The sequence below is a fragment of the Phyllobates terribilis genome, unplaced genomic scaffold (assembly GCF_046119375.1).
Source record: "Phyllobates terribilis strain yellow unplaced genomic scaffold, ASM4611937v1 Scaffold_5__5_contigs__length_657084704, whole genome shotgun sequence".
NCBI lineage: Eukaryota > Metazoa > Chordata > Amphibia > Anura > Dendrobatidae > Phyllobates > Phyllobates terribilis.
Window position 1 is genome coordinate 229,354,449 of NW_027362765.1, and position 18,680 is coordinate 229,373,128.

The 18,680-nt window shown below is 48.0% G+C and overlaps 1 protein-coding gene across 1 annotated transcript in view; it reads left to right on the forward strand.

Annotated features, from left to right (window-relative positions):
• LOC141272798 (protein-glutamine gamma-glutamyltransferase E-like) overlaps positions 1-18,680 on the forward strand; it is a 64,050-nt gene that overhangs the window by 17,816 nt on the left and 27,554 nt on the right. The window contains exon 7 of the mRNA XM_073683865.1: positions 10,190-10,325. Within this exon, the coding sequence (XP_073539966.1) occupies positions 10,190-10,325 (136 nt within the window). The remainder of the gene's footprint in view (positions 1-10,189; positions 10,326-18,680) is intronic.

Here is an 18,680-nt window from a genome sequence, read left to right on the forward strand (position 1 = left end):
ATCGCTGCGGAGTCACGGTTTTGGTGACTCACCAGCGACCTCACCAGCGATGTCGCTATGTGTGACACTTTGCAATGATCAGGCCCCTGCTGTGAGGTCACTGATCGCTGCAAAGTGTCCTGGACCATTTTTTGGTCGTTGGCCCCCCGCTGGCCAGCACACATCGCTGTGTGTGACCAGCGGGACCAACGATCTGGCTGGTAACCATGGTAAATATCGGTTTACTAGGGGCACGCGCGCACTTAGTAACCCGCTGTTTACCATGGATACCACTCTGCTAATGTGCGCGGAGGCTGCCGTGCACCGTAGCAGAGTGGTATCCATGGTAAACAGTGGGTTACTAGGGGCACACGCGCACTTAGTAACCCGATGTTTACCATAGTTACCAGCCTGCTCCTGCTTAAGCAGCAGGCTGGTAACGGGAGCAGGACATCGTGGAACAATTCTTTCCACGATATCGCTGCTCCCCTGATCGCTGGTGAGCCTGCCTGTTTGACAGCTCACCAGCGATGTATTGGCGATGCAGCAACGATCCCTGACAGGTCGTATCGTTGTCGGGATCGCTGCTGCATCGCTTAGTGTGACGGGGCCTTTAGACCAGTGTTTCATATGTTGGCCTTAAATCCCTAAAGGGCTGTTTAAAATTACCCACATTTTGGACAACTCCAAAAAAACAATCTGCACTATAATTTACTGAGAGTATTTCTGGCATGATCTATAGTGAATCCCTTGGCCAAGTGTTGCCCACCCAGCTTTTACAAGATTGACTGAATAAGGGGCTGAAAAGTCCCTGCCAATTTATAAGGAAACTCTCAAAAGCAGCAGAAATATTAACCCCTTCACTACCTTTTGACGCAAGTTTACATCATGATTGGGAAGGTGTTCATTACTAATGATGTAAAATTACATCATGGCGATAGCCCTAGATATAATGCCTAATGATATTTTTGCTCTTAATCCTGATTTTGTTGAAAAGCTATATAATACATTTTGACTGCTTCATTTGCTTGTTGGCAGCAATTTGGTTGATTTTAATTTCATTGCTGTAGTGTGGAAGCAGAGAAACTTGTCAATCATCAGATATGATCCTATGTTACTGCAGTGGTAATCCTGATATTTTTGGGAACTTGACAAATATTCTACTCCATTTAAAATGGGCAAGGGAAGGGGAAGTGGACAGGATGGTGCAGGCCGAGGCTGTGGACAAGCTGAAATTGTGCCTGCTGACGGAGCACAACAAGCACCCACATCATGTCGAACTACCTTCCTGTCCAAACTTCTAGGGGGCCTCGGAACATCACTCTTGCAGCCAGACCAGTATGAAAAGGTTGTTGTTTGGATAGCAGATAATGCTTCCAGGTCAGTTTGCCGCCAAAACCACCACCCTGTCTTCCACACTGTCCAGTCTCAGTAGCTGTGAGTCTGGACCACATATTCCTCACCCTGATCCTGCTTCCTCCAACCATGCCGAGTGCCCGGAGACAAATGATCCCACACTTGGACACTCCGAAGAGCTGTTCACTTTTCCATTTATAGATTCAGGCCTGTCGCCCAGCCTGCTTGAAGCTGGGCATGAGTAGATCGCATGTAGCGATGCCCAAATATTTGAGCAGCCATGGTCACACGAAGGTGACGCGCCCCTGGGCCTGTTGCGCTGCGTTGCGCACGCGGGAGCTTACCCGGAGCCGGATCTCTTGAGGGTTGTAGTCTCGTGGCGGTGATCCGGTCCGTGCCCAGGGAGTCAGACTAAGTGGCGCTGTATTAGCGTTAGATGTTGGACGACTACGCCACCCGTTGAGTACAGCTAAGGAGCTGCTGCTGCAGGGCAGACCGCTGAGGCCGGTGGTAGGATTGTGCAGCGTGATAGTATAACCCCCAACGGGAGGGGTATGGCCTCAGGGCAGCCGACGTGGATGATGGGGGTAGCAGGAACCACTCGGAGACGGTACGGTGTAGTTCAGGGTCTTTACTGGTGACAACGATAGACCCTCCCGGAGTACTGGCTAGCGATTGGGGCCTGGTCAGTCCTTGAGCAGATGGGATCTCCCCTGGCCAGGCAGAGTTGTAGGCCTCCCAAACTAACGATACTCTTCTGGCTACCTTGCTAGAGGCGGGTATAAGTAGCCCACGTCCCTGAGTGTACCGTGTGGTGCTCACCCGTATGGCCGGTGACTCGAGGCCTTCTAGTAGCTTCCGCTCCACGACGGCGGTGCTGGTCCCACGCGTGTGACCGTGCCTTCGGGTTTCTGGGCCAGAGGACCTGCAATCCCCTGCCGGTCGGTTTCTGCTGCTGGATAGGAGTTAGTCCCCACAGCCTCGGACTCCGGGTCCGGTGATAACTTCTCAGTCAGGGCGAGCTCTGCAGCTGCCAGCCCCTGACTCCTTGTAGCACTGCTCCCACAGAGCTCCTGATGTTCTTCTCCTATATCTGCTTCTCTGTCTCTACTTCTTCTCTACTCACTAACCCTGCCTCAGCCCCAGGTTTATATAGGGGAAGTTCTTCCCCTCCCAGGACTGGGCAGGAGGTGTGGCATGCATAGGATTCCTGACCAAGAGACCTCCCACCTGCTCTCAGACATAACATTGCTGTTACTGTGGAAACCAGACCCCTGGGGTGCCACAAAGGCAACAGTGGTAAAGTGTCTCATCAACCACCTCTTGCAACAGTATTGCACAATTGCCTGCAAGTCAAGAGGAGGCCCAGGGTGTGTACGTGGAAGACTAGGTGGTGGACGAGGAAGTCACTGACCCAACCTGGGAAGGTGACATCCATAGCTAGGACAGAAGCACAGAGGGGAAGGGAGCCATAGCACCACAACAGGCAGGAACAAGCAGTGGAGTGGCCAGACACAAGGCGGGCAACTGTTCCCCAAAACACCAAGAGGGAAGTTGCCAGTCCAGCTGCTAGGTCTTCCTGAGTCTGGCTTTTTTAAAGACTGTCCAGTTAACCCCAAAAAGGCCATTTGCAGCATCTGCCATTGCAGCATCAGCAGGGTCCGCAAAACTACCAACTTGACCACCAGCATGCTCAGGCACATGCCAAAGCACCCGACTAGTTGGACTGAATGGCAGGGTCCATAAACGGTGTCTGCGGGTGACACCACTGCCTGTTGCGCGTGCATGCCAATCCCCTGTCCATGGCACAGGTGAAGATGCCTCCCACTCTGCACCTGTCATTGCACACTCGCAACCACGTCCACATCCTTGTTCCAGCGCAGCTTTGTCCCTACCCCAGTCCTTTGAATGCAAGCGCAAATATGCAGCCAATGCCCCACAGTCCACAATACTAAACAGCCACATTTCTTGACTGCTTGCACTGGAAATGTTGCCTTTTAGGCTTGTGGACTTGAAATCTTTCCACAACCTGATGGCGGCAGCCATCCCTGGGTACTCTGTCCCCAGCCACCACTATTTCTCCCAGTGTGTGTGCCATCCCCGCCTTACACCAACACGTGTCCCAGAACATTAGCCGTGCCCTCACCAACCCAGCTACTGGGAAAGTCCACATAACCACGGACACATGGACAAGTGCTTGTGGCCAGGTACGGTACATCTCACTGATGGCACACTAGGTTAATATTGTGGACCCAGTCAGACCCTGGGATGGAACACGTCCTCCGGACGCCGAGGAGTGCGGGCCCTGGGTCAATTGGGGCTGCCTCCACATTCTACAGTTCTTGCATCACCTCCTCCTCTTCAGCCTCCGTCTCCGAAATGATCACATCAGTCGGAAGCTGTAAGCACTGCCTAGGCCAAGCGGCAATAGGCTGTGCTGAAGCTAATATGCTTAGGTGACAAACTGCACACCGCTGCAGAGTTGTTGAAAGCTGTAGCACAGCAGGCAGGTCTGTGGTTCTCACCGCTGAACCTACAGCCAGGCATGGTTGTGTGTGACAATGGCCGGAACCTGGTGGCGGCTCTAAGGCTTGGCAACCTTGCACACGTACCACGCCTTGCCCATGTGCTCAACCTAATGGTTCAGAGATTTATCAAAACCTACCTAGATCTGCCTGAGCTGCTTGTGAAAGTACACCGCATGTGTGCCAATTTCAGAAAGTCGGCTACAGCTTCTGCCGCCCTCACTGTGCTTCAGCAGCGTTTACAGTTTCCAGCTCGCTGACTGGTGTGCAATGTCACCACGCATTGGAACTCAATGTTGCATATGTTGGGAAGGATTTGTGAGCAGCAGAGAGCAGTTGAGTACAAGCTTCAACACACCCATTGTTGTTCAGGTCTGCTTCCACACATGAGAGCTGATGAGTGGGCATGGATGTCTGACATGTGTGCCATCCTCCAAAACTTTGAGTACTCCACCATAATGGTGAGCAGCAATGACTCCATAATTGGCATCACCATCCCACTTCTGTCTACTGAAATGCTCACTGCTCACAATTAAAGAGGAGGCTTCGCAGGCGGAGCACTATAAGATGGAGCAAGAACTATACAGGGTGATGCTTAACAGTCCAGCCTCATTTCATCCCAAGCGGATTGGGTAAGGAGAAGGAGGAGGGGGAACAGGAGCTGGTTTCCTGTGCTACAGACGATACTAGCCACACAACTGTCATACCGTCTGTTCAGTGTGGATGGCCTGAGGAGGAGAGCATGGACAGTCGTCCTCTTGGTCAGGACAGGGAAGTCTTGGCTATTGGCAGTCTGGCACACTTGGCTAACTTTGTCCCGCTGCCTTTACCATGACCCTCGCGTTGTACACATTTTGGCCAACACTAATTACTGGTTGGTCACACTTCTAGACACACACTACAGGGAGGACTTTCTCTATCTTTCCCGTGGCGGAGAGGTCTAATAAAATGTTGCAGTACCAGAAGGCCCTTGTTTAAGAATTATTAAAAAAATTCCCATCTGAAAACGCTGGCAGCAGATGTCGGTTTGTTGGACAACCAAGGAGTACAGGTGAGGGAGACATGTATACTATGCAGCAGAGGCAGGGGAACACTGCCAAAGGTCTGGCACAGTTTTCTCAGACCCTCCCAGCGCCCAGGCCCTGATTCACAGAGTACTCTGACAAGGAGGGAAAAGTTTTGGAAGATGCAAAAGGAGTACCTTGCCAACAGTGCCTTATAACTATTGAGTATCCAAGCTGGAAACATGGCATGAACTGTCTCTACACCTTGGAGGTCTTGGCTTGCCCTGCCGCTAGCGTTTTGTTACAGTGGGTTTTAGTGTCGCCGGGGGTATTATAACTTATAAGCGCATCTGCCTGTCAGTTGAAAATGCTGACAGTCTGACTATCCTTAAAATGAACAAGGGCTAGATTGGGACAGACTTCTTGACACCACCGGATGATGGCAGTGGAACATAAAGTCAAATAAATACAGTGGTTATTTTTGGGGGGTCTATTCCCATGCACCTCTTCACACCCAGACATGGGTATATGCGTCATGGTTTTTGTCTATTTTGTCACCCACCTTTCTCCTCATCTTCCACCACCATATCAACAGGGTGATCATTATGTAACACCCACACAATTTTATTTATTTATTTTTTTAAGGGTGTTTGATGCCGCAGGAAATATTTTTAGAAGCTTACCTCTAACATTCTGTATGTTCATGTATAGCACCAGGGGTAAATGTTTTTCAGCCCATGCACTTAGACCCACTCCTTTATAATGGGAACATTTTTTTAATGAGGCCCTCCACTATGTCTCTTCAAATTTGGTATTGGAGTGCATCCTAATTTTTAGCAGCCTTTACAGTATAGGAGACCCACTCCTATGTTGTATGTTGCAGTACCAGATGGCCCTTGTTGAATAATTATTAAAAAACAAATCTGACAACACTGGCGGCAGAGGTCTGCTTCTTGGACAACCAAGGAGTACAGGTGAGGGAGAAACAAACTAGATGCAGCAAAGGCAGGGGAACGCTGTCAAACAACTGGGACAGTTTTCTCAGACCCTCCCTGCGCCCAGACCCTTATGCGTGGGTTACTCTGACAAGGAGGGAAAAGTTTTGAAAGATGCTGAAGGACTATCTTTGCGACCGTACCAGCGTCCTCTGTAATTCCACTGTGCTTTACAACTATTGGGTATCCAAACTGGACACCTTGGAGGTCTTGGCCGCTAGCGTTTTGTCAGCGATGTTTTTTGTTGCCACCAGGGGTATTATAACATACGCAATAACAGTATAGGAGACACACTCCTTAATAATGGGAAGGCCAATTCAAATCGATTCTATATTCTACAATATTGCCTCTTATCTGAAATTTGTTTACGGTTGAGCTATCGCAGTATGGATAGCATATTACACCAATCCAGCCAGGTATTATTGCCTTATACTGCATACTGCTGCAATAAGAAAAATTAAAAATCTATTCTATTCCTTACTGATATTGCTGTTACCTTGCACCTGTCCCTATTGTAAATGCAGCTATCATCAGATGAGTGTTCATTGTTGTCGACTACATCTCTTCCACTGCATTACTTGATTGATTCTTTCCATGCACTTGCTGACTGATTTTTCGGATTTTTTAACAGTGATCTTTACTCACGAATTCATGAAAGCGGGCAGCGTTGCTTGCGTCCCTTCATGTTGTTGCTGCCACGTCCAAAGAAAACTCCTTGGGGCTAGTTAAAATTTATTTTTTATTGTACAATATTATCTCTGATCTGAGATTCTTGTACGGGTGACCTATAGCAGTTGGGATGCCACCTTACAGGCATTTGGTCAGGGATTATTGTATTGGATTTCTTTTTCAGCACGGACTATATTTCCTACTGACGCTGTTGGCTGCTTTAAAACAGGTGCTAGATGGTATGATCAGTTGGATCATGTGTCTGATCATGTCTCACACACACCACATGGCCAGATAAGGTAGTAAAATGTTAAAATGACATTTTACTGGTGAATGTATTTTTCACCGTTCCTTTTTTGCACTTTTTCATTCTTCATCAAAAATGCTACATGTGAACATAGCCCAAGGTGCAGAGGAGCATTTTTGGTTTAATTTTTGTCTTCTATATCTAATTACCCTGGAAAGAATGTTTCTTAACCTTTTTTTCCAGGAAAATCCACTTTAGCTTTGTTTTTGTATGTTTTATTGTGCGTCCGTAAAAGTGGTCTAATACTCTGTTCACAGCAGTGACCTGGGAGTCAATGTGGTCAGAGATGCTTCCAGAGGTCTTGCCTATGCTCTTCCCATGTTTGACGATGGCTTCCATTGATTTTGACTAATTTTTAGGCAACCTTCCGACCTCCGAGGGAGGCCGCCAGGAAAAATGCATGAGTTTCCAATAGATTTACGCTGGGCTTGTTGAGCACCCGAGCATTACGATTTGCTCGACACGAGGACTCTAGCATTTTAGTGCTCACTCATTACTATTTAGTAATTTTTTTTATGCCCTTACACCAGGAGGAAGTTAGATCATACAAAATAGTTATGATTATTGCAATATACATGCAAATATTGGCAAAACTCTTATTATATGGCTGTGTAATTACAATTGCTCATTTTGCCTTTCTACCCAGCTAAATCTTTTTTTCTGCTCTATGTAGAAACAGTCTATTTTCCTGTATTTATCATTCCCCTCTTCAGCTCCTGATTAGAGATGAGTGGTGTTCGACTCAACTGTAAGCAAATCTCAAATTCGAGCTGTTTTGGGCGGTGTTCGAGTCGTTTGACGAACCCGAACGATTTGCAAAAAATTCGGCTGTTCGAGGTTTTGTTCGATAACTGTTCGTGCACCAAAAGCGTAACTGGATTTTTTCACAGTAATAGTTTCAGTGTAGAGGGGGTGGGGGGAGGGGCAGGGGATGGATCTCTGCAGAAATAATGGCGATCTCCATTTTTTTTTTTTTTTTTTTCTTTCCCGCATTTACAGTGGGGCGGTGCAGTCTGTCAGCCTATCTGCAGCGCACACACGCAGCACAGTGCTTTTTTGTCACACAAGCAAGGGCATGTGTCATTGGCTGTGTATGTCACATGTCCTTGCCCTATAGCACCCAGCCATTTTCCCTGTCTCCATCATTTTCTCACTGCTGCAGCTGAGTGTTAGATGGCATCGCTGCTGCTGTGGGCGCTATACAGTATAACTGTGAATTGGGAGCAAATTTGCTGTTAAATAGAGAGAGAGGTTTAGGGAGTAGGTACTAGTTGTAATTGCAGCCCTTTTGAGGGCTAGGTTACAGCAGTTCATAGCACTTTTTGCCAGGCAGGTCTGTGCCAGTGCTGTGCAAGTGTTTTTCACAGCATTTGGCTAAATGTAGCTAAGCTAATCCTTTTGGGCCTGTAGCAGTGTCTTAGTCATTGTAGTAGCCCATCTGAACCAAGCTACACCACCTGTGTATCTACATTTTTTTTTACTGCATCTAAACCAGCCAATCATTTTGTGATAGTAGCAGTGTCTGCTAGTCAGCGGATTATCCCGGCTGTTAAGCAAGCTACACCACCTGTAGTTTGGACACTTAATTTTTTCAAAGGAAATGCTTCGGGACCACGGGATACTCAGTGAAGAGCATCAGGAGGCACCCCAAGGCATAGGGGCTGGGACTGGCAGTAGGATGCCTTGCGGTGGACAGCCGAGCTCGATCCTTATAAAAGCTTTTTAACTGCAGCAGCTTTAGTGGACGCTACTGGAGCTGGAATTACTGCGGCTGCTGGCACCAGACTTGCCCTCCAATAGATCCTTGTAAAAGGATTTAAAGTGTACTCAATGAAATTACAGAGCTTAGACCTGCCTCCAGCACAGGGGGTCTCGACCCACCAGTGGACAGGCACCAGTATTGGGAGAGGGGGGCTGGCCGTCGGGGGTCCACCGCAGTTCGGGCAGGAACGGCTTGGCCATGTCGGCTTCGCACTCGAGCGTAGTCCCTCTGCCCGCTCGCACCCATAACCTCCAAAGGGATGCGCAAGCGCCTTTTCTTCCCAGGGCTGTTCCCCGCCCAGCAGGAGGAACGTGGGGGAGCTCAGGTCGGCCTTCCATCGTACTCCCTTACCTCCCTCGCCCTCTTTCCTTCTTCCGTTCTCCATCTAACCCCTCGGCTCTGTGGAGTCCTCTCTGCCTCCAGCTCTTTCTCACCGGTGGACTACCACGTGTATGCACACTGTGGCAAATCTTTTGGGCCCAGGCATAAGTCGTCGGGCTAATGGATAATATATGCCCCCTTAGAAACGTCCATGACGACCCATTCGAGGAAGCAACTAAGCGCCTCAAATAGTGAGCAGGATCTGGACCACCCCATGGGCAAACAGTGATCTATATAGTATGCTACTACCCAGAAGCAGCCCAATAGGCGGACACTATTCAGAGTCACAGGTAGTAAGTAACTGGAACACCCCCTCCATGTCTGTTTTGGCCATTAGGGTGCCCCTTCCCAACTTCTTGACCAGTCTGCCTTGTCAAAGGAGGTACAGTATATACTACTGTACTTGGTTCCACATCGATGTTGTTTACTGACCTGCCCCTTGGATATGACAAATGGTGGATTAGTCTGAATGTATTGGGTTTCGTTTTTGGCACGACTCCCAACGGGGATACCACTACATCTTGTAAGGAAAGTGTTCTGAATGGAACCGCCATTCTACCTAAAGATATATCTTTTTTTAATCTTCTTGTCACGACGTCTGGGTGTTGGTATGCTGATTTTAGATTTTTACTCCAGCCTTTCTTGATTTTAGAAGGGCATGACATGCTTATCTGTGTCTCCTCCTCCTCCTTTTACTCCTCCACCTCTTTTCTTTTTGCATGACTATATGTACTTGTCACTTTTTCCATGTGTTAGTTATGTCTTCTGAGCAGTTTGTCAGCTTTTGGACACCTTTTGAAGGTGTTTTCTGTGTTCGTTTGCCTGCCATTGGTTTTAACTGTGTTCGACGAACCGAACCCGAACACTACGGGGATGGCTCAACTCTACTCCTGATCCAACTGCTCCCGTTTCCTCCCTGCCAGGGACTTTTGTAGTGACTTATGACACTGAGAATAATTGACCTCCTGTTTCTACATAGCTTTAGAAGGATTCAGCTAGTCAGTTTTTAATCATGTGATGTCATAGACCCAATGGTAAAGAGAAGAATTAGCTGGGTAGAAGGGAAAATGTGCAGTTGTAAGTACAGACTATTACAATTTTTATCCTCCTAATATTGCAATCATTATTTGATAAAAGTGCTTCTTTAAGTCTACATGGTTTTCTATACAATTGACTAAGAAGTTAACCCATTTTGTTCTTATAATTTATAGTGCTGAGATGCCTGGGTATACCTGCACGGGTCGTCACTAATTTTTCCTCAGCTCACGATACAGATGAGAATCTCATTATTGACCGCTATTTTGATGAGGATGGAGTAGAAATTGAAAAAACAAAAGACAGTATCTGGTAAGAACTAGAAATCTGGAGCATTAAAGGGGTTTTCCCAATCTGATCTTGAGGATGAGGGGAATGCAAATCTGCTGTAGCCATGTGTCCCCCAGTTGTGGTGTGAACTGCAGTGCAGCCCCAAATTAAAAGGGTTTTTTGTCCAATTCAAAAGTTGTCAATGGGGTAAGAGAAAAATCCTATACTTAACTCCCAGACCGGCGCCAGTCCAAAAATGTTTTCCCTGTAGGGGTCACAGCAACAAGTGTGGAAATGTGACACTGGTGATATGAGAACAGAATTTTATTTAAATTTTCTTGCCTAACTCTGGGTACACTGACGGTAATCTTCTTTTTAAAGTAGAGAGAGGGAAAAAAAACCTTTTGACAAGGCTGCCAGCAGTTCTCTGCACGCTGTTAAAACTATGCCCCGGTGGTGGAGATGCAACACCGAAACAAACAAATCTCAGGATCAGTGTGGGTCTCAAAGGCCAGATTTCTAAAAATAATGAAGCCATAGCGCATTCTTCCAATATTCTTACAAATTGCAAAAATCCCTTCTATATAATTTACTGTTATGTTCCTGCTGTCCAACTCTTGTCCTGTCCAGTTGGCAATTTCTAAATACAGTTATATAGAAGGCATTATTTATGAAATTACATATAGCTAAAAAGGAGAGATGGTTTAAGTCTGTGGAATCCTAGGCTGATATTTCCCAGAAAGGCACATGGAGAGACACTGAGCCCTCGCAGGAAGGGTCCTCTCTCCTCCTGTACCAGTTGGTAACCTGTATTGTTTAAGATTATTTTACTTGTTTATGTATACCCCTTTTTCCCCTCCCCCATGACAGCACACCTTGAGAGAGGATCCGCCCCACCAAGGACAGGAAACCGTCTGAAATAAAAGGGCGGCACCTCTCCCTTGCTTCAGTTGGTTTCCTGTCCTTGATGGGGAACCTGTCTGGAAGAAAGAAGACTTACCTGGGGCTGTCCCAGTGTGGAAGAGCGGGCACTGGCCTGTGCACCGGGTTCAGTATCCCAGAAGCGCCGTCCGCAGCTTCCCCTGGGGTCTCTGCGCCGACCGCGGCGCCATCCTCCCCCTGCAGTGTGGAATGCTTCCGGGTGTGACGCGCCAGACGTCACTGCGCAGGGCACGCTGGGAGCGGCGCGCTGGGTGACATCAGGAGGCGGCGCCGATCCAAGATGGCGGCGCCCATCGGAGCGTTCCAGGCCATTTTTTTTCAACGGAGCTCCGACCTGAGGAAGAGGGAGGGCCCACAGACCGGAGGAGGCTGGATGGCCCTATTTTTAAGGGGGGGAGCTATCCTGGAAGCGTGGTGCGCTTCTGAAACGTGGCTGATCCGGATAGCCAGGAGCAGCAGCTTACCACCCCCCCCCCCCCTCAGCAACAGAAAAAGCAGAGGGATGCATCGCATACAGACAGCCACTCGAGTAATCGTAGTGGCAGCCACAGGAGTAAGGCTTCAAGTGCCTCAGGACTAGTGTTGAGCCACCCCCGTAGTGTTCGGGTTCGGTTCGTCGAACACCGGGATGTTCGAGGAACTGTTCGTCGAACACCGTCGAACACCGTTAAAACCAATGGCAGGCAAACAAAAACACATAGGAACACATAGAAAACACCTTCAAAGGTGTCCAAAAGCTGACAAACTGCTCAGAAGACGCTTTCTTTAAAAAAGCCGGCCGGCAATTCAGCAGCGGCATACACCGGTACCCGACAATTTAGACATGAAGGAATAGAGCATCACACATAGATTAGATAGATAGAAACATGTCAGTCACATATATATGAAGTACAGTGACAGTGTTGCTTACTGTACTTGTCATTTAGTGTAAAGGATTTATTAAAAAAAATAATAGTGTTTTCATGCACCGTCTCTTTAAAAAAGCCGGCCGGCAATTCAGCATCTGTACCCGACAATTTATAACAGACAGAATAGAGCTTCACACATAGATTAGATAGATAGAAACATGTCAGTCACATATATAATAAGTACAGTGATAGTGTTGGTTACTGTACTTGTCATTTAGTATTAAAATAAAGGATTTATTAAAAAAAATTGGCGTGGGGTTCCCCGTAATTTTAGTCTCTAGCGGAGGTTAAGCAGACAGCTGGGGCAGATGTTTGAAGCCTGGGAAGGGGGTAATACCCACGGAGCTTCCCAGGCTACTAATATCAGCCCCCAGCTGAATACCTAGCCTTTACTAGCTATTAAAATGGAGGACACCCCCAAAAAAATGACGTGGGGTCCCCCCTAATTTAATAGTTAGCAAAGGCTAGGCAGACAGCTGGGGGCTGATATTAATAGCCCAGGAAGGGAGCCATGAATATTGGCCCCCTCCCAGGCTAGAAACACCAGCCGTCAGCCGCCCCAGAAATGGCGCATCCTATGGATGCGCCAATTCTGGCACTTAGCCTCGCTCTTCCACGCTGCCCTGGTGCGGTGGCAGGGGGTAATAGGGTTGGGGTTGATGTCAGCTTATAATGCCAGCTGACATCAAGCCCAGGTTAGTAATGGAGAGGCGTCTATAAGACACCCCCATTACTAACCCCATAGTCAAAGTTAAAAAAAACACAAACACCCAGAATAAAGTCCTTTAATTGAAATAAACACACAATTCTTTATTGTTCTAAATTAAACCATACTTACCATCACGCCCATTCCAGCTGAAGCCAACTATCTCCTGCAATAAAAGAAAAATAATAAAGCAACCTCATCCTTACCTTTCCATGGTTCCCACGACAGCTTCAGCTCTGCTACATCGAGATAACAGGCTGGACCTGCAGAACGCTGCCATCCAGCCTGTCATCCCGCAGACACTGAGAAGCGCAGGCATGCTTGCGCTCCTCAGTGTCTGACTGTGACTGCATCCAGATGAGCCGACAATGAACTCTGCTCACCTCATGTACGTCACTGACAGCGTGGGAAAATTCTCCTGCACTCAGCGCTTCAGCGTGAGAATTTTCCCACGCTGTCAGTGACGTGCATGAGGTGCGCCGAGTTCATTGGACATGACCTCGGCTCATCTGGATGCCGTCACAGCCAGACACTGAGTAGCGCAAGCAAGCCTGCGCTTCTCAGTGTCTGCGGGATGACCGGCTGGATGGCAGCGTTCTGCTGCGTTCCAGCCTGTCATCTCGATGTAGCAGAGCTGAAGCTGTCGTGGGAGCCATGGAAAGGTAAGGATGATGTTGCTTTATTATTTTACTTTTATTGCAGGAGATCATTGGCTTCAGCTGGAATGGGCATGACGGTAAGTATGGTTTAATTTAGAACAATAAAGAATTGTGTGTTTATTTCAATTAAAGGACTTTTTTCTGGGTGTTGTGTTTTTTTTAAATACTTTACTAGAAATTCATGGTGGTCATGTCTAATATTGGCGTGACCCCATGAATTTCGGGCTTAGGGCCAGCTGATAATGCCAAGCTGGCCTTAACCCCTTTATTACCCAGTGAGCCACCGCACCAGGGCCCTGGATGAGTTGGGTACAGCGCCAGAAGATGGCGCTTCTATGAACGCGCCATTTTCCGGGGCGGCTGCGGACTGCAATTTGCAGCGGGTGGGGCCCAGAAAGCTTGGGCCTCCCTGCGCTGCAGATTCCATCCCCCAGCTGCCTAGTTGTACCTGGCTGGACACAAAAATAGGGCGAAGCTCCACATATTTTTTTTTTTAAATTCATGAAATTCATGGAATAATTAAGAAAAAAAGGGCTTCCCTATATTGTTGTGTCCGGCTAGATACAAATAGGCAGCTGGTGGTTGGGAGCAGCCCGTTCCTGCCTGCTGTACCTGACTGGACACAAATATAGGGCGAAGCCCCACATCAATTTTTTTTTCATTATTTCATGAATTTCCTGAAATAATTTAAAAAAAATTGACGTGGGGCTTCGCCCTATATTTGTGTCCAGTCAGGTACAGCAGGCAGGAACGGGCTGCCCCCAACCACCAGCTGCCTATTTGTACCTGGCCAGACACAACAATATAGGGAAGCCCTTTTTTTCTTAATTATTCCATGAATTTCATGAAATAATTTAAAAAAAAAAAATGCGTGGGGCTTCGCCCTATTTTTGTGCCCAGCCAGGTACAACTAGGCAGCTGGGAGCTGGAATCCGCAGCGCAGGGAGGCCCAAGCTTTCTGGGCCCCACCCGCTGCAAATTGCAGTCCGCAGCCGCCCCAGAAAATGGCGCGTTCATAGAAGCGCCATCTTCTGGCGCTGTACCCAACTCATCCAGGGTCCTGGTGCGGTGGCTCACTGGGTAATAAAGGGGTTAAGGCCAGCTTGGCATTATCAGCTGGACCTAAGCCCGAAATTCATGGGGTCACGCCAATATTCGACATGACCACCATGAATTTCTAGTAAAGTATTTAAAAAAACACAACACCCAGAATAAAGTCCTTTAATTGAAATAAACACACAATTCTTTATTGTTCTAAATTAAACCATACTTACCGTCACGCCCATTCCAGCTGAAGCCAATGTCTTCTGCAATAAAAGTAAAATAATTAAGCAACCTCATCCTTACCTTTCCATGGTTCCCACGACAGCTTCAGCTCTGCTACATCGAGATGACAGGCTGGACCGCAGCAGAACGCTGCCATCCAGCCTGTCATCCCGCGGACACTGAGAAGCGCAGGCATGCTTGCGCTCCTCAGTGTCTGGCTGTGACGGCATAAAGATGAGACAAGTTCATGTGCATGAGGTGCGCAGAGTTCATTGGACATGACCTCGGCTCATCTGGATGCCGTCACAGCCAGACACTGCAGAGCGCAAGCATGCCTGCGCTTCTCAGTGTCTGCGGGATGACAGGCTGGATGCCAGCGTTCTGCTGCGGTCCAGCCTGTTATCTCGATGTAGCAGAGCTGAAGCTGTCGTGGGAACCATGGAAAGGTAAGGATGAGGTTGCTTTATTATTTTTCTTTTATTGCAGGAGATCGATGGCTTCAGCTGGAATGGGCGTGATGGTAAGTATGGTTTAATTTAGAACAATAAAGGAATGTGTCTTTATTTCAATTAAAGGACTTTTATTCTGGGTGTTTGTGTTTTCTTTTAACTTTGACTATGGGGTTAGTAATGGGGGTGTCTTATAGACGCCTCTCCATTACTAACCTGGGCTTGATGTCAGCTGGCATTATAAGCTGACATCAACCCCAACCCTATTACCCCCTGCCACCGCACCTGGGCAGTGGGAAGAGCGAGGCTAAGTGCCAGAATTGGCGCATCCTAAGGATGCGCCATTTCTGGGGCGGCTGACGGCTGGTGTTTCTAGCCTGGGAGGGGGCCAATATTCATGGCACCCTTCCTGGGCTATTAATATCAGCCCCCAGCTGTCTGCCTAGCCTTTGCTAGCTATTAAAATAGGGGGGACCCCACGTCATTTTTTTGGGGGGTCCCCCATTTTAATAGCTAGTAAAGGCTAGGTATTCCGCTGGGGGCTGATATTAGTAGCCTGGGAAGCTCCGTGGGTATTACCCCCTTCCCAGGCTTCAAACATCTGCCCCAGCCGTCTGGTTAACCTCCGCTAGAGCCTAAAATTAAGGGGAACCCCACGCCAATTTTTTTTCAAATAAATCCTTTATTTTAACACTAAATGACAAGTACAGTAATCAACACTGTCACTGTACTTCATATATATGTGACTGACATGTTTCTATCTATCTAATCTATGTGTGAAGCTCTATTCTGTCTGTTATAAATTGTCTGGTACAGATGCTGAATTGCAGGCCGGCTTTTTTAAAGAGACGGTGCATGAAAACACTATTTTTTTTGATAAATCCTTTACACTAAATGACAAGTACAGTAAGCAACACTGTCACTGTGCTTCTTATATGTGTGACTGACATGTTTCTATCTATCTAATCTATGTGTGAAGCTCTATTCTTTCGGTTCTAAATTGTCGGGTACCGGTGTATGCCGCTGCTGAATTGACGGCTTTTCATGTTTCACTGTGAGCACTGTTCCCATCGATTTGGGCAATCACTGTAATGCCACAACCACCATGGCTGTGGCATTACAGTGAGTGGCAGACAATCCCTGCATGATTGGTGCTCTAAATAGCGCCAGACATGCAGGACACGCTTTTGGTGCACGAACAGTTATCGAACATAACCTCGAACAGCCGAATTTTTTGCAAATCGTTCGGGTTCGTCGAACAACTCGAACACCGCCCAAAACAGCTCGAATTTGAGATTGGCGAACAGTTCTAGTCGAACACCGCTCATCTCTACTCAGGACCATCCAGAATGGAATCATCAGTTCCGCGGCAGCCTCCGAATCCGGTACCAGTTTGTGACCTCCGGGGGTGAGTGAGCTTCGTGAATGTCACTGGTTAGTAACTGAAAGTCTCTTATGTGCTTCCTTTTTTAGGAGCCCAAGAAGAGTAGTGCCAAGCAAAAGAATAGAATGTGTGCTCTTTGCCAAGCTTCTCTCTCAGTAGAGTGGCAGAAACCACTTTGCCAGGGCTGTGTGACCAAAACCATAGCTGAGAATTCCCGGGATTTTGCTGCAAATTTAAAGTCCATAGTACATGCAGAAGTTCAGGGGTCCCTGAAAGGGTTCCTTAGAGGGAAGAGAAGACCCCGTAGAGAGGTTTCCTCCGTCTCTGATTCCTCCCATTCCGAGGAGCAGTGGGATTCATCGTCCTCTTCCTCATCGGGGGACGGTAGACCCTGCTTCCCCATTGAGAACACAGACAGACTGGTTAGGGCAGTAAGATCAACCATGGGTCTGGAGGAAGAGAGAGCATCTAAATCCCGGGAGGACATCATGTTTGCGGGCTTGGGAGAGAAAAAGACGCTCATTTCCGGTTAACAGTAAGATTCAGGGCCTCATTGACCGGGAGTGGAGGAGACCAGAGAGATCAGGGGCTTTACCCTCCTTCTCCAAAAGAAGGTACCCCTTCGAAGAGAAGGATGCAGAACCTTGGGATAAGATCCCCAAGGTGGACGGGACTGTGGCAAGGTCATCGAAAAGATCTTCCCTGCCGTTGGAGGACTCTGGCTTCCTAAAAGATGCCCTGGATAAAAGAGCTGACTCCTTCCTGCGCCACACGTGGGAGGCGGCGGCAGGCGGCCTAAAACTAGCGGTGGCTAGCACCTGTGTGGTGAGGTCCTTGATGGTGTGGCTCCAACAGCTGGAAGACCAGCTTAAAGATAAAAAGGTCTCCAGACAGGCAATACTTGCGGATCTACCTCTAATACAAACAGCATCGGCCTTCCTGGCCGACTCTTCAGCAGACTCGGTCAGACTGTCAGCTAGGGCAGTGGGACTATCCAACGCAGCCAGGCGGGCCTTGTGGCTCAAAGGTTGCCCAGGCGACCTACCTTCGAAACAGAAGCTGTGCTCCCTCCCGTGTGACGGTAGACTCCTGTTTGGCCAAAAGTTAGAAGACCTGTTAGAAAAAGCAGGCGATAAAAGCAAAGGGTTCCTGGGATTTTCGGGGGAACCAAGAAAACTTAGTTTTCGGAGGAGGAAATTTAACCGGGGTCGTCCTCCGGGAGACAAAAGGAGATGGGAAGCCAAGTCCAAAAAAGAGTCGGGCTACATGTTTGGAGGACCATCCTTGAGTTTGAAGAGATCCTCCCAATGACGCCAGGCTGGAAGTGGGTGGAAGGCTTTCCCACTTTCTTCCAGCTTGGGACGCGATAACAACAAACCCCTGGATTCTGAAAATTATCAGTGGGGGCCTGAAGATCCGGTTCAGCCAGACCCCCTGGCGGACCTTTTGTGGTTACCCCCCTACGAAAGGTCCAGGAAGAACAGTTACCCCTGGAAACAAGTGTTAGAGTTAGTAGGAAAGCAGGTCCTTCTCAAAGTACCAGCACCACAGAGAGGGAAGGGGTTCTATTCCCCACTATTCATGATAAAAAAAAACAAACGGGTCCTTAAGGACCATCATCAACCTCAGGAGTCTGAACCAAGTAGTAGAAAACCAGACTTTAAAGATGGAGTCAGTAAGCTCGGCAGTGAAGCTCTTACATCGCAACTGCTTTATGGCTGTAATAGACTTGAAGGACGCATATCATCACGTCCCAATCCATCCAGAGTATCAGAAGTATCTGAGAGTAGCCCTGTTTATTCAGGGGAAGCTGAGGCATTTTCAGTTTGCTGCCCTACCCTTTGGCCTCTGCATTGCCCCGAGAATATTTACGAAACTAATAGCAGAAGTGACAGCCTTCCTACGGATCAAGAATGTAGTGATCGTGCCATATTTAGACGACTTCTTGATAATAGGAAAAACAGAAGCCCACTGCTCCAGTCAGCTCCTAGTGGTCACGGAAGTGTTGCATCAGCTGGGGTGGTTGGTGAATTTCCAAAAATCAAGACTAACCCCCTCCAGGACTCGGACCTTTCTGGGTCTA